The 14919-nt window shown below is 37.3% G+C and overlaps 2 protein-coding genes across 2 annotated transcripts; one reads left to right on the top strand and one right to left on the bottom strand.

Annotated features, from left to right (window-relative positions):
- The first annotated feature begins 32 nt into the window (after positions 1–32).
- Positions 33–6754, top strand: cep68 (centrosomal protein 68). The gene is given in 8 exon segments (XM_046865333.1): positions 33–232; positions 2504–2887; positions 3043–3466; positions 3469–4400; positions 4509–4631; positions 4758–4854; positions 5885–6013; positions 6098–6754. Coding segments are annotated over 7 exon segments (2028 nt in total). The 5' UTR covers positions 33–232; positions 2504–2596; the 3' UTR covers positions 6130–6754.
- A 393-nt stretch (positions 6755–7147) lies between these two features.
- On the bottom strand, positions 7148–14902 carry rab1ab (RAB1A, member RAS oncogene family b). The gene is made up of 6 exons (XM_046865358.1): positions 14715–14902; positions 10582–10654; positions 9713–9808; positions 9112–9207; positions 8865–8996; positions 7148–8385 (listed from the first exon to the last, which is right to left on the bottom strand). Exons 1-6 carry the CDS (start codon positions 14726–14728, stop codon positions 8188–8190), a joined length of 609 nt encoding a protein of 202 aa, XP_046721314.1. The 5' UTR covers positions 14729–14902; the 3' UTR covers positions 7148–8187.
- Between the last annotated feature and the right edge of the window lie 17 nt (positions 14903–14919).

The following is a 14919-nucleotide window of genomic DNA, read 5'->3' as shown; positions in this document are numbered from 1 at the left end:
GGGTTTACCCCCCTAAAAAGCAGAAAAGAGGAAGCTCAGTGTACCTCCGCCATGGTCGGTCTGGTGTTGCTATTGGCTGGCTCTCTCGAGCTCTTCCGCTTTTCCGCTAGTCTTTAATAGGAACCGCTTTAATACCGGACTGCACTGTATTTTTTACTGCTAAACGTCCGAGAATTTTATATACACTAAACCTTTTAAAACCTTCTGCGTCACATCTGGGGAAAAAAAAGAGGTATTTACACTGTTCTTAGCCTGCATAAGATGGCTGCCTACTAACATCGGATATTGTCTTTGTGATGAACAGAAGCGGTGTAACATCTAGACATATAAATGGACGCGGTATATACAGTAGTTGTCCCTCATCGGCGACAGTTACTCGATAGTTTGTCGCTGCTGCTGATCAATGACTGGATGTTTTTGGTTATGTGTAAAACGTACAGATGTTCCTGAGTTAAACATTTAGTTATTTGTCCTATAATGCCAACAATGAAAATACCTTTCAGTTTCATTCTAGTTCGAGAGCTATTACTAGTCCCAGAAAACGTTTTGCCTGCTGCTTTCCTCTGCTGTGGCTTTTAAAAGCTTGTTTCACTTCTAAATGGGGAATGTGATAGATTAACCATATAAAAGTCTTCAAACTGTCCTGTTCAACTGGTGGCTCTGGACAGAACAGTCAGATGTTGAGCGTCACTGGGCAAATTCATTTTGATTCTTTGATTGCTTAGTTTCTAAACCATTAGGTTATCATGCACTGCTTTATGCACTGCACAATTGTTGATTGGGACAGCACAAACAATGTCAGGGCTAACAGCGCATTGAGGATTTGCATTTTGGTTCAATGCTCTCTCAGTCTATAGTTGCCATGGTGGTGTACAAACACGTAGGACGTCTCATTGCTGAGCTTGTAGTAGGTGTGTATAGGCTACAGAGACATCCCACAATGCAATCATGAGTTATAACAATTTACAAGCATGCATTTACATTCAAATTCCCACTGTCAATACAATGCCATGCCTTCAAATATTGAATACATTAGCCACATCAGAATTTCACTCTTTGAGATACCTCTTATGCGTTACCAAAGTCTTAATTAATTAATTTATTCATACATCTTTTCAAACCATTTCATCAGTCTAGAGGTCGACCAATTGATCGATGTTTTGGCATGTTTGAACTAATCAGCACTTGCTGATTGTGCTGCAAATTAGGCCGATTATTAAGCAGGTGCATCTGACACACTAAACCGTGAGATAACGTTCTGCGCTTGTATGAGAGAAGAACTTTCCCGTACCAGCAGGTGGCTGTAGTCTGTATTCCGCGTCCCAAAAGGGGAACCGGAAAAACTACAACTGTGACTATATAAAGCACCTGCGCAATTACTAATGTACATATTTGTGAGCTTTTTAAAAAAATTATGTATGCCATGTTTTAAGGACAAGCGCAAGAATGACAAAAAGCATGTTTAATTGTTTTTCTTGTGTGCTAATTCGCCCAGCTAAATATTTATTCGGAGTTCGTCGCCGCCAAAACCTGGTAACAAGTGTGCCGATTGAGGAGGCTTGTTCAATAAAAGTTACTTTTAAGCAATTTTCTGCATCATGTGTTATTTATTAACTATTCGATTTTATGAGATAAGCGGAAAAAAACAAAATCCTGCTTTTTTAATATCACCCAGAGAAAAAAACCCATATCGGTCGACCTCTAATTTTATTTACCGGGAACACTGAACACAAAGCTAGGTGGTATAGGAGACATTTACACAGTGTAAAGGACCACTGCAATATATGTGACAAATGATTTTACAACAGACTGATTACCAGAAGGTTTGATTGTAAAATGGTCATATGCCAGTTTTCCATTGTCTTTTGGCAGCCTAATCTTGAAAACACTGAGATTTCAAATCGAAGAACATTACTCCTAGTGTTGCACTCATCATGGGAGCAGCTTTTTAGAGAAGTGATCCTGTCTTTCACCATAAAAACCAGAAGTACATGAAATGACTGAGCCAAAGAAGCAGAAAAATGGCAAGAGTTGCCTTCCACAAGCATTTACATCTTCTACAGAAGTGTAATTAATTTCACCATCAAATGCACTGAAGTTGGATTTGATGGAGGTAGATATATGCAGTATAGTAATTTTATAATACAAAGTATAGGGGATATTCACATTTGATTGTGAAATGTATTGTTTTGTTTGTTTTAAATGAGTTCATTTATATTTGTTGACTTTCTCTCTTGTTTCCTGGAACATTCTCGGTATTTTGTGGCAGTGTTCATTGAGCACATTTAATCTTGAATAACAGGCAAGCCTGAGCATGTCCTCTTTATGAGTTTGTTGAGCCATATCAAGTAGCAAACGCATCAATACATTTAACAAAGCTCATTTTACTTTTTACATGCAATGTCCTGCTAAATGTATGTTTACTTTATGCTTTTGCATAATAGTACTTCATGAATGCTGATATGATAGTGACTCCTCACTTTTGTTCCCCTTCCTTTGTCAGTTCATCTTTCTTAGAGAGATCAAATGGGGCATATCAAGAATTCAGTGTGTTCCTAGGGCTCTGGGAATTGATTTATCAGACACCTTGTATCAGATGGAGCAGAGTAACTATGGGAGGCGTAAAAGCAGGATTCCAGCATTTATTCACAGTGCCTACACTCGACATCTCACACAAGGAGCCAGTAACCGATCAAGGTCAATGCATGGCCCGGACTGTAGAAACTTTGACAGAGACAGTGCTGCTAGCAAAAAAACTGTTACCATGGCACCTACTTCTAGGTACATGACAGGCAGGAGCTTGTATACTGCCCGAAAGCCACTGATCTCAACAGAGCACCACACTTCAATTCTGAAGAATCCTCTCACACATGAGTACTCTAAAAGGGTGAGTTGATCTCAATGTTCTAATTGTTGCAGATTTTATGAATACTTTTTGAACTTTTACATTATTCTAATTCATGCACACTATTATATTGTGTTTCTGTTAATGATTCTTTGATTGTTTTGAATATTAAGATATTTTTTTATTTTATTTCATAGGTTTACATGAGCAATTTCCAAGCAAATTGTCAAATGCAAGATGAACGCTTGGATTCTAACATGTTGGATAGCACAAGTGTTCCAAAGGTCATTACTTCTTCTCTTTCAGCATCCAGGGAAGACCTTTGTGCTTCCTTGAATTTGTCAGATCTCAGGCTATGCTCTTCTCATGAGGAACCTATTTACAGCCCTGGTCCTTCAGCAAGCAAAGTTGAAAATAGGAGCCTTTCTAGCTCCCCATTAGATGATTTGAACCTTACAATACCAATAAGTCCTATGTGGACTTCCACACAGAGGATTTTGCCTCTTTCATACACTGCTCAAGCTCGTACCTTCCAAAGATCAAACACAAGAGCATCCAAGCAAGAGAAAAATTATCTGCTTAACACTGACTTTTCACTGAGAAACAAGAGCTATTATCGGCACCTAAACAAATGTCCCAGTATCAATCCACTTACTGGGATTGCGCTATCCCCAGTACCTTACCACCTTCTCCAGACCGCAAGTCTCCCAGCTGGGACCCTGACAAGGAGTATCAGACCCTCCTGGATTATACATATCCTCTAAGGCCCAACATGACTTATAACTGGAGTTCAAATGAACACAAGTTGCAAACTGATCAACCTTTACAAGACTCTGGCATTGAAGTGGATAGTTTTCTTAGCTCTTCTAGTCTTTCTTTTTTGGACAAGCCTGTTTCAGGAATGAGGCAGGGTAGATCTGGTCCAGCTTCTCGTCAACCATTTGGATTTCAGTGTCCAAATCTGATGAAGCTGGCACAGTCCAAGCCATCAGACATTAGAGTGTCTAGAAGCCTGAATTCATTAGAGCAGGTGGGTTTATCATTGGAAAGTCTGGATTGTGAAGGAAAATGCAACTCTCACTATAAGAAATTTTCCACATCCAGGTCTACTCCAACATTTATCAGGTCCACAAGCATCTTACCCAGTTTGAGGTCACTTGGCGAGTGGGATGAGGAGTTTCTCCAGTTGCCTGAACAGCTACATGAGATTCAGGACCTTTCTCAGAAACTAAAAGACATCACAGCACAAATAAACCAGCCAGTCACCACCAACCAGGAGGTTCTGGAGCAGCAAAGTGTGTCTATTAGATCTTTAATGCAAGCGGGAAAAAAGGCAGATGAGGACTCTTATTTGCAACAGTCTGCTAAAAAGGTTCCTCTTATAGAGCAAAAGAAAAGACTGAATACTAGAGTGCAGTTAACCAGAGATAATCTGGGGGACATGGAAGCCACTGTGGATCAGCTAAGAGAAATGACTTTGTATGAGTTTAAAAGGAAGACAGAGATTGATGAAGGTGTGGAAAGGACACAAGAGTCCCTGTTGCAGAACTTACAAGTGAGTTGAAAATTGAGATATTGCCCCCCAGAGGATATTCCAACTGTCTATTGGAATTAATTAACTGCCCGTGACATGAACTCTAATGTGACTTCTGTTTTTTCTCAGAGTTTTTGCTCAAATTTAGAAAAACTGATTCAGTGGTTGCACAAGGTGGTGGAAAGGATGGACATGCTTTCACCTCCTTCAGGGAATATTGACAGTGTTAAAGCCTCTCTGGCTGACTATAAGGTCAGTACTATGAAAATAATATAGGATAACTGGATGTATGCATAGTCTGATTCCTTGCAAACATTTCCTACAAGATTTTTTTTTTATTCTCAACAAACAGTTAATAAATCAATGAATTATTTCCAGAGTTTTCAGGAGGAAGTCCAAGCCCACAAACCACTTACAACATCTGTCCTCCAGACTGGAGAATGCCTTTTGAGCTGCATAAACTCAACATCTCCCTGTGAGTGTCTGATAGTGACTATAGTGATAGTGAATTTCTATTATTTTTTTACTCGCATGTATTGAGAACAATTAGATGTGTAATTACACATTTTATGTCCATTTTGTTAATTAAATTTAATAAGCATTGATTACACGTTTCTATAATTTTTTTGCTGAATTTGTTCAAGTACCAAATTTTAATTACTAAATAATTAAATTATTGTTATACTCGTGCAATGTTTTATTTATTTAATAACAATCACAAGTGAAAATCATATAATGGTCTAGATCGCATGACCAATGTGTCTCATGACACCATTCGTTAAGCTACCAGTTTTTGGCCCTTGAGCATGGCCCTTGTGATGTGCTGTATTATGCCAGACCCTGTGCTGTGACCCCAGCTTCCTAACAAGATGCTATATGTGAACGAAAGAATCTCACTTTAATGTAATATATTGGGTGACAAAACTTCTTCCTTTCGCTTCTGGTATGCAATAAGCTCTACAGGTCAAATGCTGTAACAAACAAGTATTCATGTCAGCTAATAGCTTCCTCTGGTGGTCACAGTGACATATAGATGTCCTGAATGTTCTCAAACGGAAAGCGTGCTGCTACGTCACAATTCCTCAAAATGTTTGTCATTGGTTTTTCCTTTAATCCGTTAAAAAGAACAGCTGTATTGTGTAATGATCCTTCAGAAGGATCGAAGTGCTGTTAAAGCACGTTCTTCTTTACTTTGCAAAAACAGTGGCTCATTTTTCCTGTGTGCGTGCCATCCAGTTAGAGCACTGTGCTTGTGAACAAATAGTACAGTGTAACCCAATATCACAGTCATGTGTGACAGCAGTCCAGCTGGAGAAAAAGACCATGCATGCATGAGATAAACGGAGTAATGTTTTTGTTGCATTGCATTGTCATCACCAGTATGTGGTAATCGTACACTGTACATGTATACATATATAAAAACAAACAGTTATTAAAGTGCATCAACTAATTAATGTTTACAGAATAATTTTGTTTTATATTCTCTCACTCTTATTGGTATCCAGTTCTGAAGGATACACTGACATTAATAGAGAGGCAGTCTCATGCTTTGGAGAGTCATTCAGAGCACCTCTTCTCCTCGATCCTATCCACCATGGACTGTCTAACCGATCCAAACTTGTGGAATAACACAGGTAAGCAATGCTGAGCTCAAATTGTTTAAATGTTTTGCACATAAGTGTATTGTCCTAAAAAAAATGATTCTCATTTCCCAACAGAAGAGACATCATTCAGCAGTCGGGATCAGTAGAATTCAATGTGCCTGTGTCTTTCAGGACTTTTATGTGCAGGTGCTACTGCATGAGTTGTGTAAAAAAAAAGTTCTGCCATAATTACATTTATGGTCATGTTTTGTGTTACCCTTTAAAACATTTACTTTGAAGCACTGTTGTTATATTTTAAAGAATAATTGTATTGTATGTCAACTGTTACCACAGACGCACTTTGTTTTTGCACATCATCTGATTCATATATGTTCAGTTACATGTACTGTATATATTCTTATGTTACAAAAAGTCAGTGTATGTCATTATAGTATTATTTTACTTTATGTAACAGTTAAGTGCTCTTCTGTCCTGGTACACAGCAGGATCTCAGGTTATTAGGGCTATTCATTAAGTTTTAATAAGAGGCCTCCTCAATAGCAGGCCTGCAGCTTTAGTTTCTGCCTCGGCTGAGAGCACACTGTTGTCCAGGCTGCACAGTGTGTGCCTTTTTAATGTTATGTATGGTTTTACATCTCACCCTAAAGAGACCGCAGTAGGATTTCCAGACACCCCATGTTCAAGTAAAGAAAGTAGTTTTTGGATTAATTAAGATTAGTCTCAGTTGCAGTTTTTCTATCACAAAGAATAATAAACTTTGCACAACCATTATTTTTCTGTCCTGTGTTCTATTAAGAAAATAATATTTTTATCTTGTACTTTTAAATATAGCATATCTTAAAAAGATATGACACACCTGACAAAAGCTTAATTATTTCCAATGTTTACTTGGCAATATAAGGATTTAAATGCTGTTTCAGTTTTAATAATTGCTATTGAATACAATTAACTTTGAGGAGTTTCAAAAGAGAATACATTCTGCTCTTAAAGTAGTCTGTTCTTACATTAGACATTAATAACTGCAAAACAGTTCTTTAGATATTATTTAGATATAAGGAAACATGGATAATGGAACATGCAGGTATGCAACATATAATGCATAGCATTTGATGTATACTTGGTCATTGGGCAACACAAACTATATGCCATCTATTAACACGCTTGTTTAAGCCGGACTTCAGTTGTCTTTATTATGAAAAATGAGAACATAGTGTTTTATATGCAGCTTGGCCATGTGCAAGATATTCCACAGGTAACGGCTAACTTGAAATTGGTTTTGGATTACATTAGGAACAGGATTTTTCTTTCCCCCAAATGAAAGCTGAATAAATAATCAAAACACATACATGGTCTCTACATGTTCTATCAAGAATGGCAAACATATGTGTTATTGTACAGTGTGGTGGTACAATATTTATTATTTTTTACTTGTTTGTTAAATGTTACATGTAGCGCAACAAAAGTACAAGTCTGCAGCCACAAAGTAAATACAAAAGATTTTAAAAGTAAAACTACTTAGATAATGTCTTCATTTCTACAGAACTGGCAAGTCGATCTTACATATATATACATAATGTATATGTACATATATTTCACTAAATTTTTTTTTTTTTTTGACATTAGACAGCCACTGTTGTGCAGTTGTTTAAAATGCAGATTGGCAAATGACCATATATGGGGACAAAAACCTACACATGCTGATATTACAGTGAAATAATCAACACAGGAAATATAGGAAACCAAAAGGAAAAGGAAAAAAGGGAGTAATTGTATTTTGACCACACTAAACCTGCAAGAGGAATGCCGTGAAATGCAGTGAGAAATACACACAATATTCCTTAGAAACCTGCACACAGACACACATTTGTGTGAAAATGAAATCAGTCTGGGGCTGTTTTTATTTTTTATTTTCGGTGGGGGGGAAGGAGTGGTTGTAGGGGTGTTTCAATGCAGCCCCAGACCGTTACCAAATATCTGACATGTTAACCTGTTTAAAAGGGAGGGAGCCGGGACGGTTGTAGATTCTTCTATAGTTTTGTTGGTAGTGAGGCTACATACAGTACAATTTAGACAACTTAAGTTGTTTCCTGTCTTCATCTCACCCTTGTCTCTGTGGAAATAAGTGGTCTAGTTCTGTTTCTCTGGTATTGTTGGGCCTTGTTGTTTGGGATTCTGGGACTTTTTGGTAAAGGAGCATGGTGCCCTCAGCAGCAGCCCCCAGCTGCAGGCTTCACTGGAGTGCTCTGGATCTTCACGTTGGACTTCTCCGAGCCCCCGGCTGTTGCTCCAGGTCCCATTCGCTTCTTGATCTCAGCAGCCATGGTCATGAAGGCCTGTTCCACATTGGTGGCATTCTTAGCACTAGTTTCCAGAAAAGGGATTCCAAGGGAGTCAGCAAATTCCTGGGGAAAGAAGGAAATGTTTTAGTTTCTATATAGTACAATACAACAAAACTAGAGCTAAAAAAAATACTTTAGCCAAATTAGGACATGTTTTATCTGAAAAATAAAACTAAACATAAGTGTACAGTAGAACCTCGATACTAGTGACTGAATATAGTATTCATTTAAAGTAGTAAATAAAACATTTATGAGTAATTTATATGTAATTTATATGAGTAAGTTTATAAGTAATTCACAATTTTTGTTGAGTTTATAGCACAGAGTCAAAACCTTGGCATAACCCCTTCGAGTATCGAGGTTGCACTATATATATATATATATATATATATTTTTTTTTTTTTTTTTTCCCCAGCTTGAAAGAACCATCAGCTTGACTAGTTTAAGGTTACATTTAATATTGTGATTATGTCAGACAAGTTACATCCTGTTATTAATTTTAGTTCTTAAAAAGAAAAAAAAAGGGTGGGGAGAGAAAAAACCTTTGCCGTTGTGTAGTCCACCACTTTTTTCGTTGTCAAGTCACACTTGTTGCCCACCAATAACTTGTTTACATTTTCACTGGCATAGCGATCTATCTCCTGTAGCCACTGTTTAACATTATTGAAGGACTCCTAAGAGGAAAAAGGAAAGATCAGCATTATAAAGAGGACACCTGGTATCAGCTTTCAGTCTTATCAAAAACAAGAAGTGGCTTTAGAAAACAACTATAGTATCTGGCAGTCTGACCTGGTCTGTAACATCGTAGACTACAATAATGCCGTGTGCTCCTCTGTAGTAGCTCGACGTGATTGTGCGAAATCTCTCCTGCCCTGCTGTGTCCCACTGTAAAGAGTTGATTAAAAAAATGCACAATGAACACAGACGAAAACAGACCTCTTAAAAGACTGTGTTCAACATATATAGACTGCAGAAATGATCAATGACATCCGAGACCAGTGCAAAATATAAAATATATAAACTATATGGATATCATAAGTTGTATTAATTTAGAATAGAAGAATAGCGTTTATTTGTCACTTATACATTACAGCACAGTGAAATTTGTTCTTCGCATATCCCAGCTTGCTTAGAAGCTGGGGTCAGAGCGCAGGGTCGGCCATGATACGGCGCCCCTGGAGCATAGAGGGTTAAGGGCCTTGCTCAAGGGCCCAAGAGTGGAAGCTTGGCGATACCGGGGCTTGAACCCCCGACCTTCCGATCGGTAACCCAGCGCCTTAACCGCTGGAGCTACCACTTCCCCTACCACTTGTCTACCTCAGCATGTAAAACAAATAAATAATAATTAAAAAAAATCACATAATATTAATGAGATCTGAAGGACACTTACAATTTGAAGTTTGATGGTCTTTCCATCTAATTCTATAGTTCTTATTTTGAAGTCCACACCAATTGTGCTAATGTAGCTTTCTGTGTATGTGTCATCCTGAAGAAAAAAACACAAAGATTACACAAAATATAATGTTGATTAGGAAATACAATTAAATCTTTTTGCTTTTTCTGAAGGTGAGAGCTTGGTCTTCAGTGTGAAAACAAAAACACTTTGTTCACAAAGCAAGGCATCTGATTAGGTTTTTTACAGACTGTGGACACATTTGATTGCAAAGTCACTTAGTACAGAAAAGTAAAAGTTTAATACAAGATAGTAACATCAGGTCATTTTTGATTGAGGGGTTTCAAACCACAGAATATCAGATATTTCCAAAATCTGTTTACACAGAGTGGATATGTGGTCCTCGATCAGAATATAAGGGCTAATGACTAATGTCAAAAACTAATGTATGTTTTTTTCTCTTCATAAGTTACACTCGGATGTTTATATAGCTGTCATTATCACCCAACATCAGCAATGTGTCAGCTGCTGCTAAAATAGGACCACTAACTTTTAAAATTGCAAAGATAGCAAAAGAAATGCAGAAGCACCAGCTTCATATTCCAAAATATGGTTCATGAGGCAAAAAAAATGCATTGTGCTATTGCTGGTTTTAAAAATGTGCTCAGTTTGAGTATTAATGGGTCATAAGTCAACTACAATCCCCAATGTGAACCATGAACTGAACAATTTGATCTTAGCAAATACTAGAACTGAAAAATAAAGCCTGTAACGTCAGCATCACCTCACATTGTTCAAACTCAGCTGAGCTTCACACACAGACATATCACTTCTGCTTTACAACCGAACTGAATATAAGCACTTACTGCAAATCGGAGGAGAAGACAAGACTTTCCAACACCGGAGTCCCCAATCAAGAGCAGCTTGAATAAATAATCACTGTTGAGAGCAAAAAAAACCACACAAAAAAACATTAGACACAGGCCCTGAGCAATTTTGATGCAGACAAGCTACATGAAATGTAGTTACAAAATGCAGTCAATTACTTCACATTATTTGTTCTTTGGAAGAATGTGATAAGGTAATGTAACAGACTTTGTAAGTGTACCTAACATACACAAGAATACAAGGTTAGGAAATATTCAAAATATTTGTATTTTTAACCTATTAAAATATATATGATAAAAACAAAGGTGGAAAGAAACACGCTGTCTGACCACCAGCTGAACTGACTGTTTATAACATATCAGACAACTGTCTGGGTGTGGCCCTTATATTGCTATAAGGAGGCTTGATTTACATGCCTGTGTTTGAGATTCCTTGTCGGTTACACTGGTGGTTGTCAATTAAGCAAACTGTAGCACACTGTATGCGCTGTATGGCCACGTCAGGGGTTTAATACCTTATACCCAATACCTTAAAGGTGTAATGATTACTTTTACAGTAACAACATTACAAACGCAAATATTTAAAATGATTAACATATTGTTATTGTGAGATGAATGTCTGACTTGGGATCTAACCAAGCCAATAACTTCAGTCCTGCAAGTCCAGTCCTTCAGTACAGCTTAGAAAAAAGACCAGAGGTAAAGATACTTGGTAAATAAAGGGCTTAGTATTTAGCCTTAATGGGTGGGGTTTCAATTGCTCTTACTATAATGCTAGTTAAAATTATTATGCAGTATCAGTTCCAAGCATTAGATTTAACAGTGTTCAGTTTAGTACAAAATAGCATATAATAATCCATTAATTAGGCAACAATAACTCACAAAAAAGCTGCCCACAATCTATTCACATTAACCACCATTACACTGAAACAAATAATTTTTAGATTCTGGCTTCCTTGACCAGAGGCTGGTCTCTGTGCATTTCCTGATCTGACCTGGATTAGCTCATACAGGAAATTTTGTATTAAAGGCATGAACTGTAAAAACTGATCAATAGAGACTAGGAACCACTTCTCTAGTATGAACTGAACAAGTACATTTTAACCATGAACTAATGATTGCCCCCAGGTTTGCCAAAGAAGTCCATAGAAATATGTAACCCCTAAACTTCTGACTCTAGAAAAACACAGAAGCATGACATTAGTGCACAACATTATTTGACAGTGTAGTGTACAGTGACTTATACAACTTGACAATGAGCTTGATGCAAGGGAAACTTGAGTAAGCTGATTAAGGATTCCACAGAGGGGGAATTTAGCTTGCCGTGCCCAAGCCTCTAAACACTTCATAGTGTTTCCATTTCCACCTGATTGAGGCGGCAAAGATAATTGGCTGAACCACATGTTAAGATTTAGAGTAAGGATCTGCATTCTTGTGTTTGATGTAGAGCACTTGGCCAGCTTCCACTCTGTTTTGTATTCATGAGACAACAGAGACAGATGCAGCTGCAGCTGTATGATGAGCAGCAGACACAGAATGCTCCGTTTCTGTGCAAGGTATCAAAAAATGTTCCATTGCACTTACAAAATCTAGGAAAAGTTTAATCAAGTACTTGATAACACTTTCTTTAACAGAAATGATAAATGAAAACAACAACAGAACTATGCTTCCTGTACACAAACCAGATACCCTGATGTGGCCAGATACCCTGATGTGGCCTAATTTACTTCTGATAGTGTATGTAATTTACATACAAATCCAACCATAATGATTATTGGTACCTTAAAAGTTGGCCATTTTATTCCTTATTATAAATACTACTTAGATGGAAAGTATTTCATCAAAATAATAAGTTACTGATTTGTGCACTCAGCAGAATATCTAGTATGTGCTGCTGCACACCCCTATGTACATGTCCTCCAAAACCCTGCTCTCAGGTGGCGGGTTTGTATATTTGGTTATAAACAGTTTTGTATTTAGAATAGCACAGAGAGGTTTATGAAACATGGTAGGCTGAATGGCCTTGTACATTCTTGCCCAATCTCATTGCAATAAATTTGAGTCACACACTCCTCATTAGGCTGAAAATAACTGCTGCTGTGTTCTACACAAACATCCAGAACAAAATGGCAATTTACGCAATTTTCCTCAAAATATATTTTTTCATAAATATTTTTTTTAAAGCATCAGAAGGTGTACTACTATCTCGCTTCAAGAAAATGATTGACAAAATATAGCTCATTTTGAAATATGTTAATCAAAATGCAGTAAATATGCACACAAAAAAAATTCATTAATAAAAAGCACTTCCTGCTCTGCTATACAAATTCCCAAATAAGATAATCAATTTGTATTTCCTGTTTAATACAAATTTAAAGTCCTATGAACACTGCACCTTATGTACAGTTATCATAAACACAGTATTGGCTGGCATAATGTCTGCTTATAAAAAATATTAACATTGTTTTTTAATGCATCCCTACACTCTAAATGCAAAAATAAAATAAAATAAAATAAAAAACAACAGTAACTTAGAGGAGGCTTACAGGGGACCTTTCGTTGAAAACCTGCCTCTTCACAAGAATAAATAAAATAAAACCTCTCAAAATAAGAAGCAAAAGGATGATGCCAGCAGAAACAAATGCTGCCGCAATAAATCCGTTCTTTGAAGTATATTACTAGATAGCAGAACAATGTATATTGTAATGAACACATCCGGAAGGCAAGTGCCTTTCCAGTTGTTCAGCATTTCACATAAAGCCGCGTCATCTGCCATGTGACCTGCACATGACTAACACACAGCTGAGTAGAGGAAGGGTGGCTTCCTTTTTCAAACCTACACTTATTTTCTGAATTGAGACTGATGAAAGACAGATAGATTCACAAACTCAGAAAAATATCCAAGCAAAGCTGTGACAATAGTCACTGCAGCACAGTGTCTACAAGAATAAAAAAATAGTATGAAGCACTACAAGTCTGATTTGTGGCCTATGGCAAACAACCAACACACCCACAGCATCTTATACTTCTCATTTCTGTTTATTTAAGCATTAGTGTATGCTTAATTAAAGATGTGGGCAAACCATTAATAGATTTTGACAGTTTTTTCCCCCCTTTATTCTGCAAACCAATAAATACACAATGTGAGCACAAATACTTGGTCTGCAAGAGTTTCTACTTACTGCTATACTATACATCAATCAAGACAAAAAGAAGGATCAATTAGGGTTGATTATGTGTACAACTGACCCAACTGCTTGATCTGCCAGGTTTATATGATAATAAAAATACAGAGAAATGTATGAGCTGCACAGTCCTGAGTGAAATCTGCATGCACTAGTGGCTTCAATAAACATTTTAGATCAAACAGGAAACCCTGTTGAACTGTTTAGTTGTATACAACCAATATCCTAAATCCTGTACAGAGTCCTGTAAAATGTTTGCGTTTACTCAATCAACTTCTTTAGTTATAAGAAGAAAGAAAATGTATCCAGCTATATTCAGCTGGAATGTGAAACCGTTGATTACAGAAATTAATTAAGGAATTTAGTGAAAGTGTGGTGAGAGAAAAGTCATAACTCTGGATGTTTTTGTGATTCCAGTCATTCCCACGTGCTTTATAGTTCATTAAAGTATCGCCATATAGAACGAAGTAATTGATTTCCTCAACAACACCTTGACAGCATTAGCCATTTAACTAAATTATATGCCCTGAGCTACATTGTTATCTTGTGAATGTGACAGTTCGCTTGATACATTTATATCCCGGCGACATCAAAATGTAACTACAACGAGAGGACAAATCAACAGTTCGCCATCAGACGACACTGCGGGTTAAACCGCTAGTCAACCCAAACGGTCAATGATCGACTGCTAGTTATTATCGAAAACTAATCATAAACGTCCTCGGAGACAGACGCAATTATATAACGACAAAAAAACAATCTGAATCTAAAATCTTTCATTGTGACACAGACCAGCAAGTCTCCTCTGCTGACAGAACTGATAAATAGTTAACCTGGCTAGCTGTCAAACCTGATCACTGTTGAAAAATTTGCTAACGCTAGCTGGGTAAAGAGCTAGCAGGCTATTTCTGTGAATATTCCACTTACTATTCAGGATTCATCGTGGAGGTGATATTGTGAAATTAACTCCTCTTCTGGAATAACACCTCGTTTGGGTTAAATGATGTAGAAACAACAAATCTCTACTGATTATTAAAAAAAAGTAACTATCTCGGCTAGCTGCTCTCTCAGACCAGAGGCTCCTCGTTTGAAACCCAAAATGGCTGACTGTTCAACCAGGAAATAGCGGCTC

This window comes from Silurus meridionalis, chromosome 2 (genome assembly GCF_014805685.1).
Source record: "Silurus meridionalis isolate SWU-2019-XX chromosome 2, ASM1480568v1, whole genome shotgun sequence".
NCBI classification, from domain to species: Eukaryota; Metazoa; Chordata; class Actinopteri; order Siluriformes; family Siluridae; genus Silurus; species Silurus meridionalis.
The sequence above is the reverse complement of the archived record's forward strand: the minus strand, read 5'-3'. Positions and strand labels throughout refer to the sequence as shown.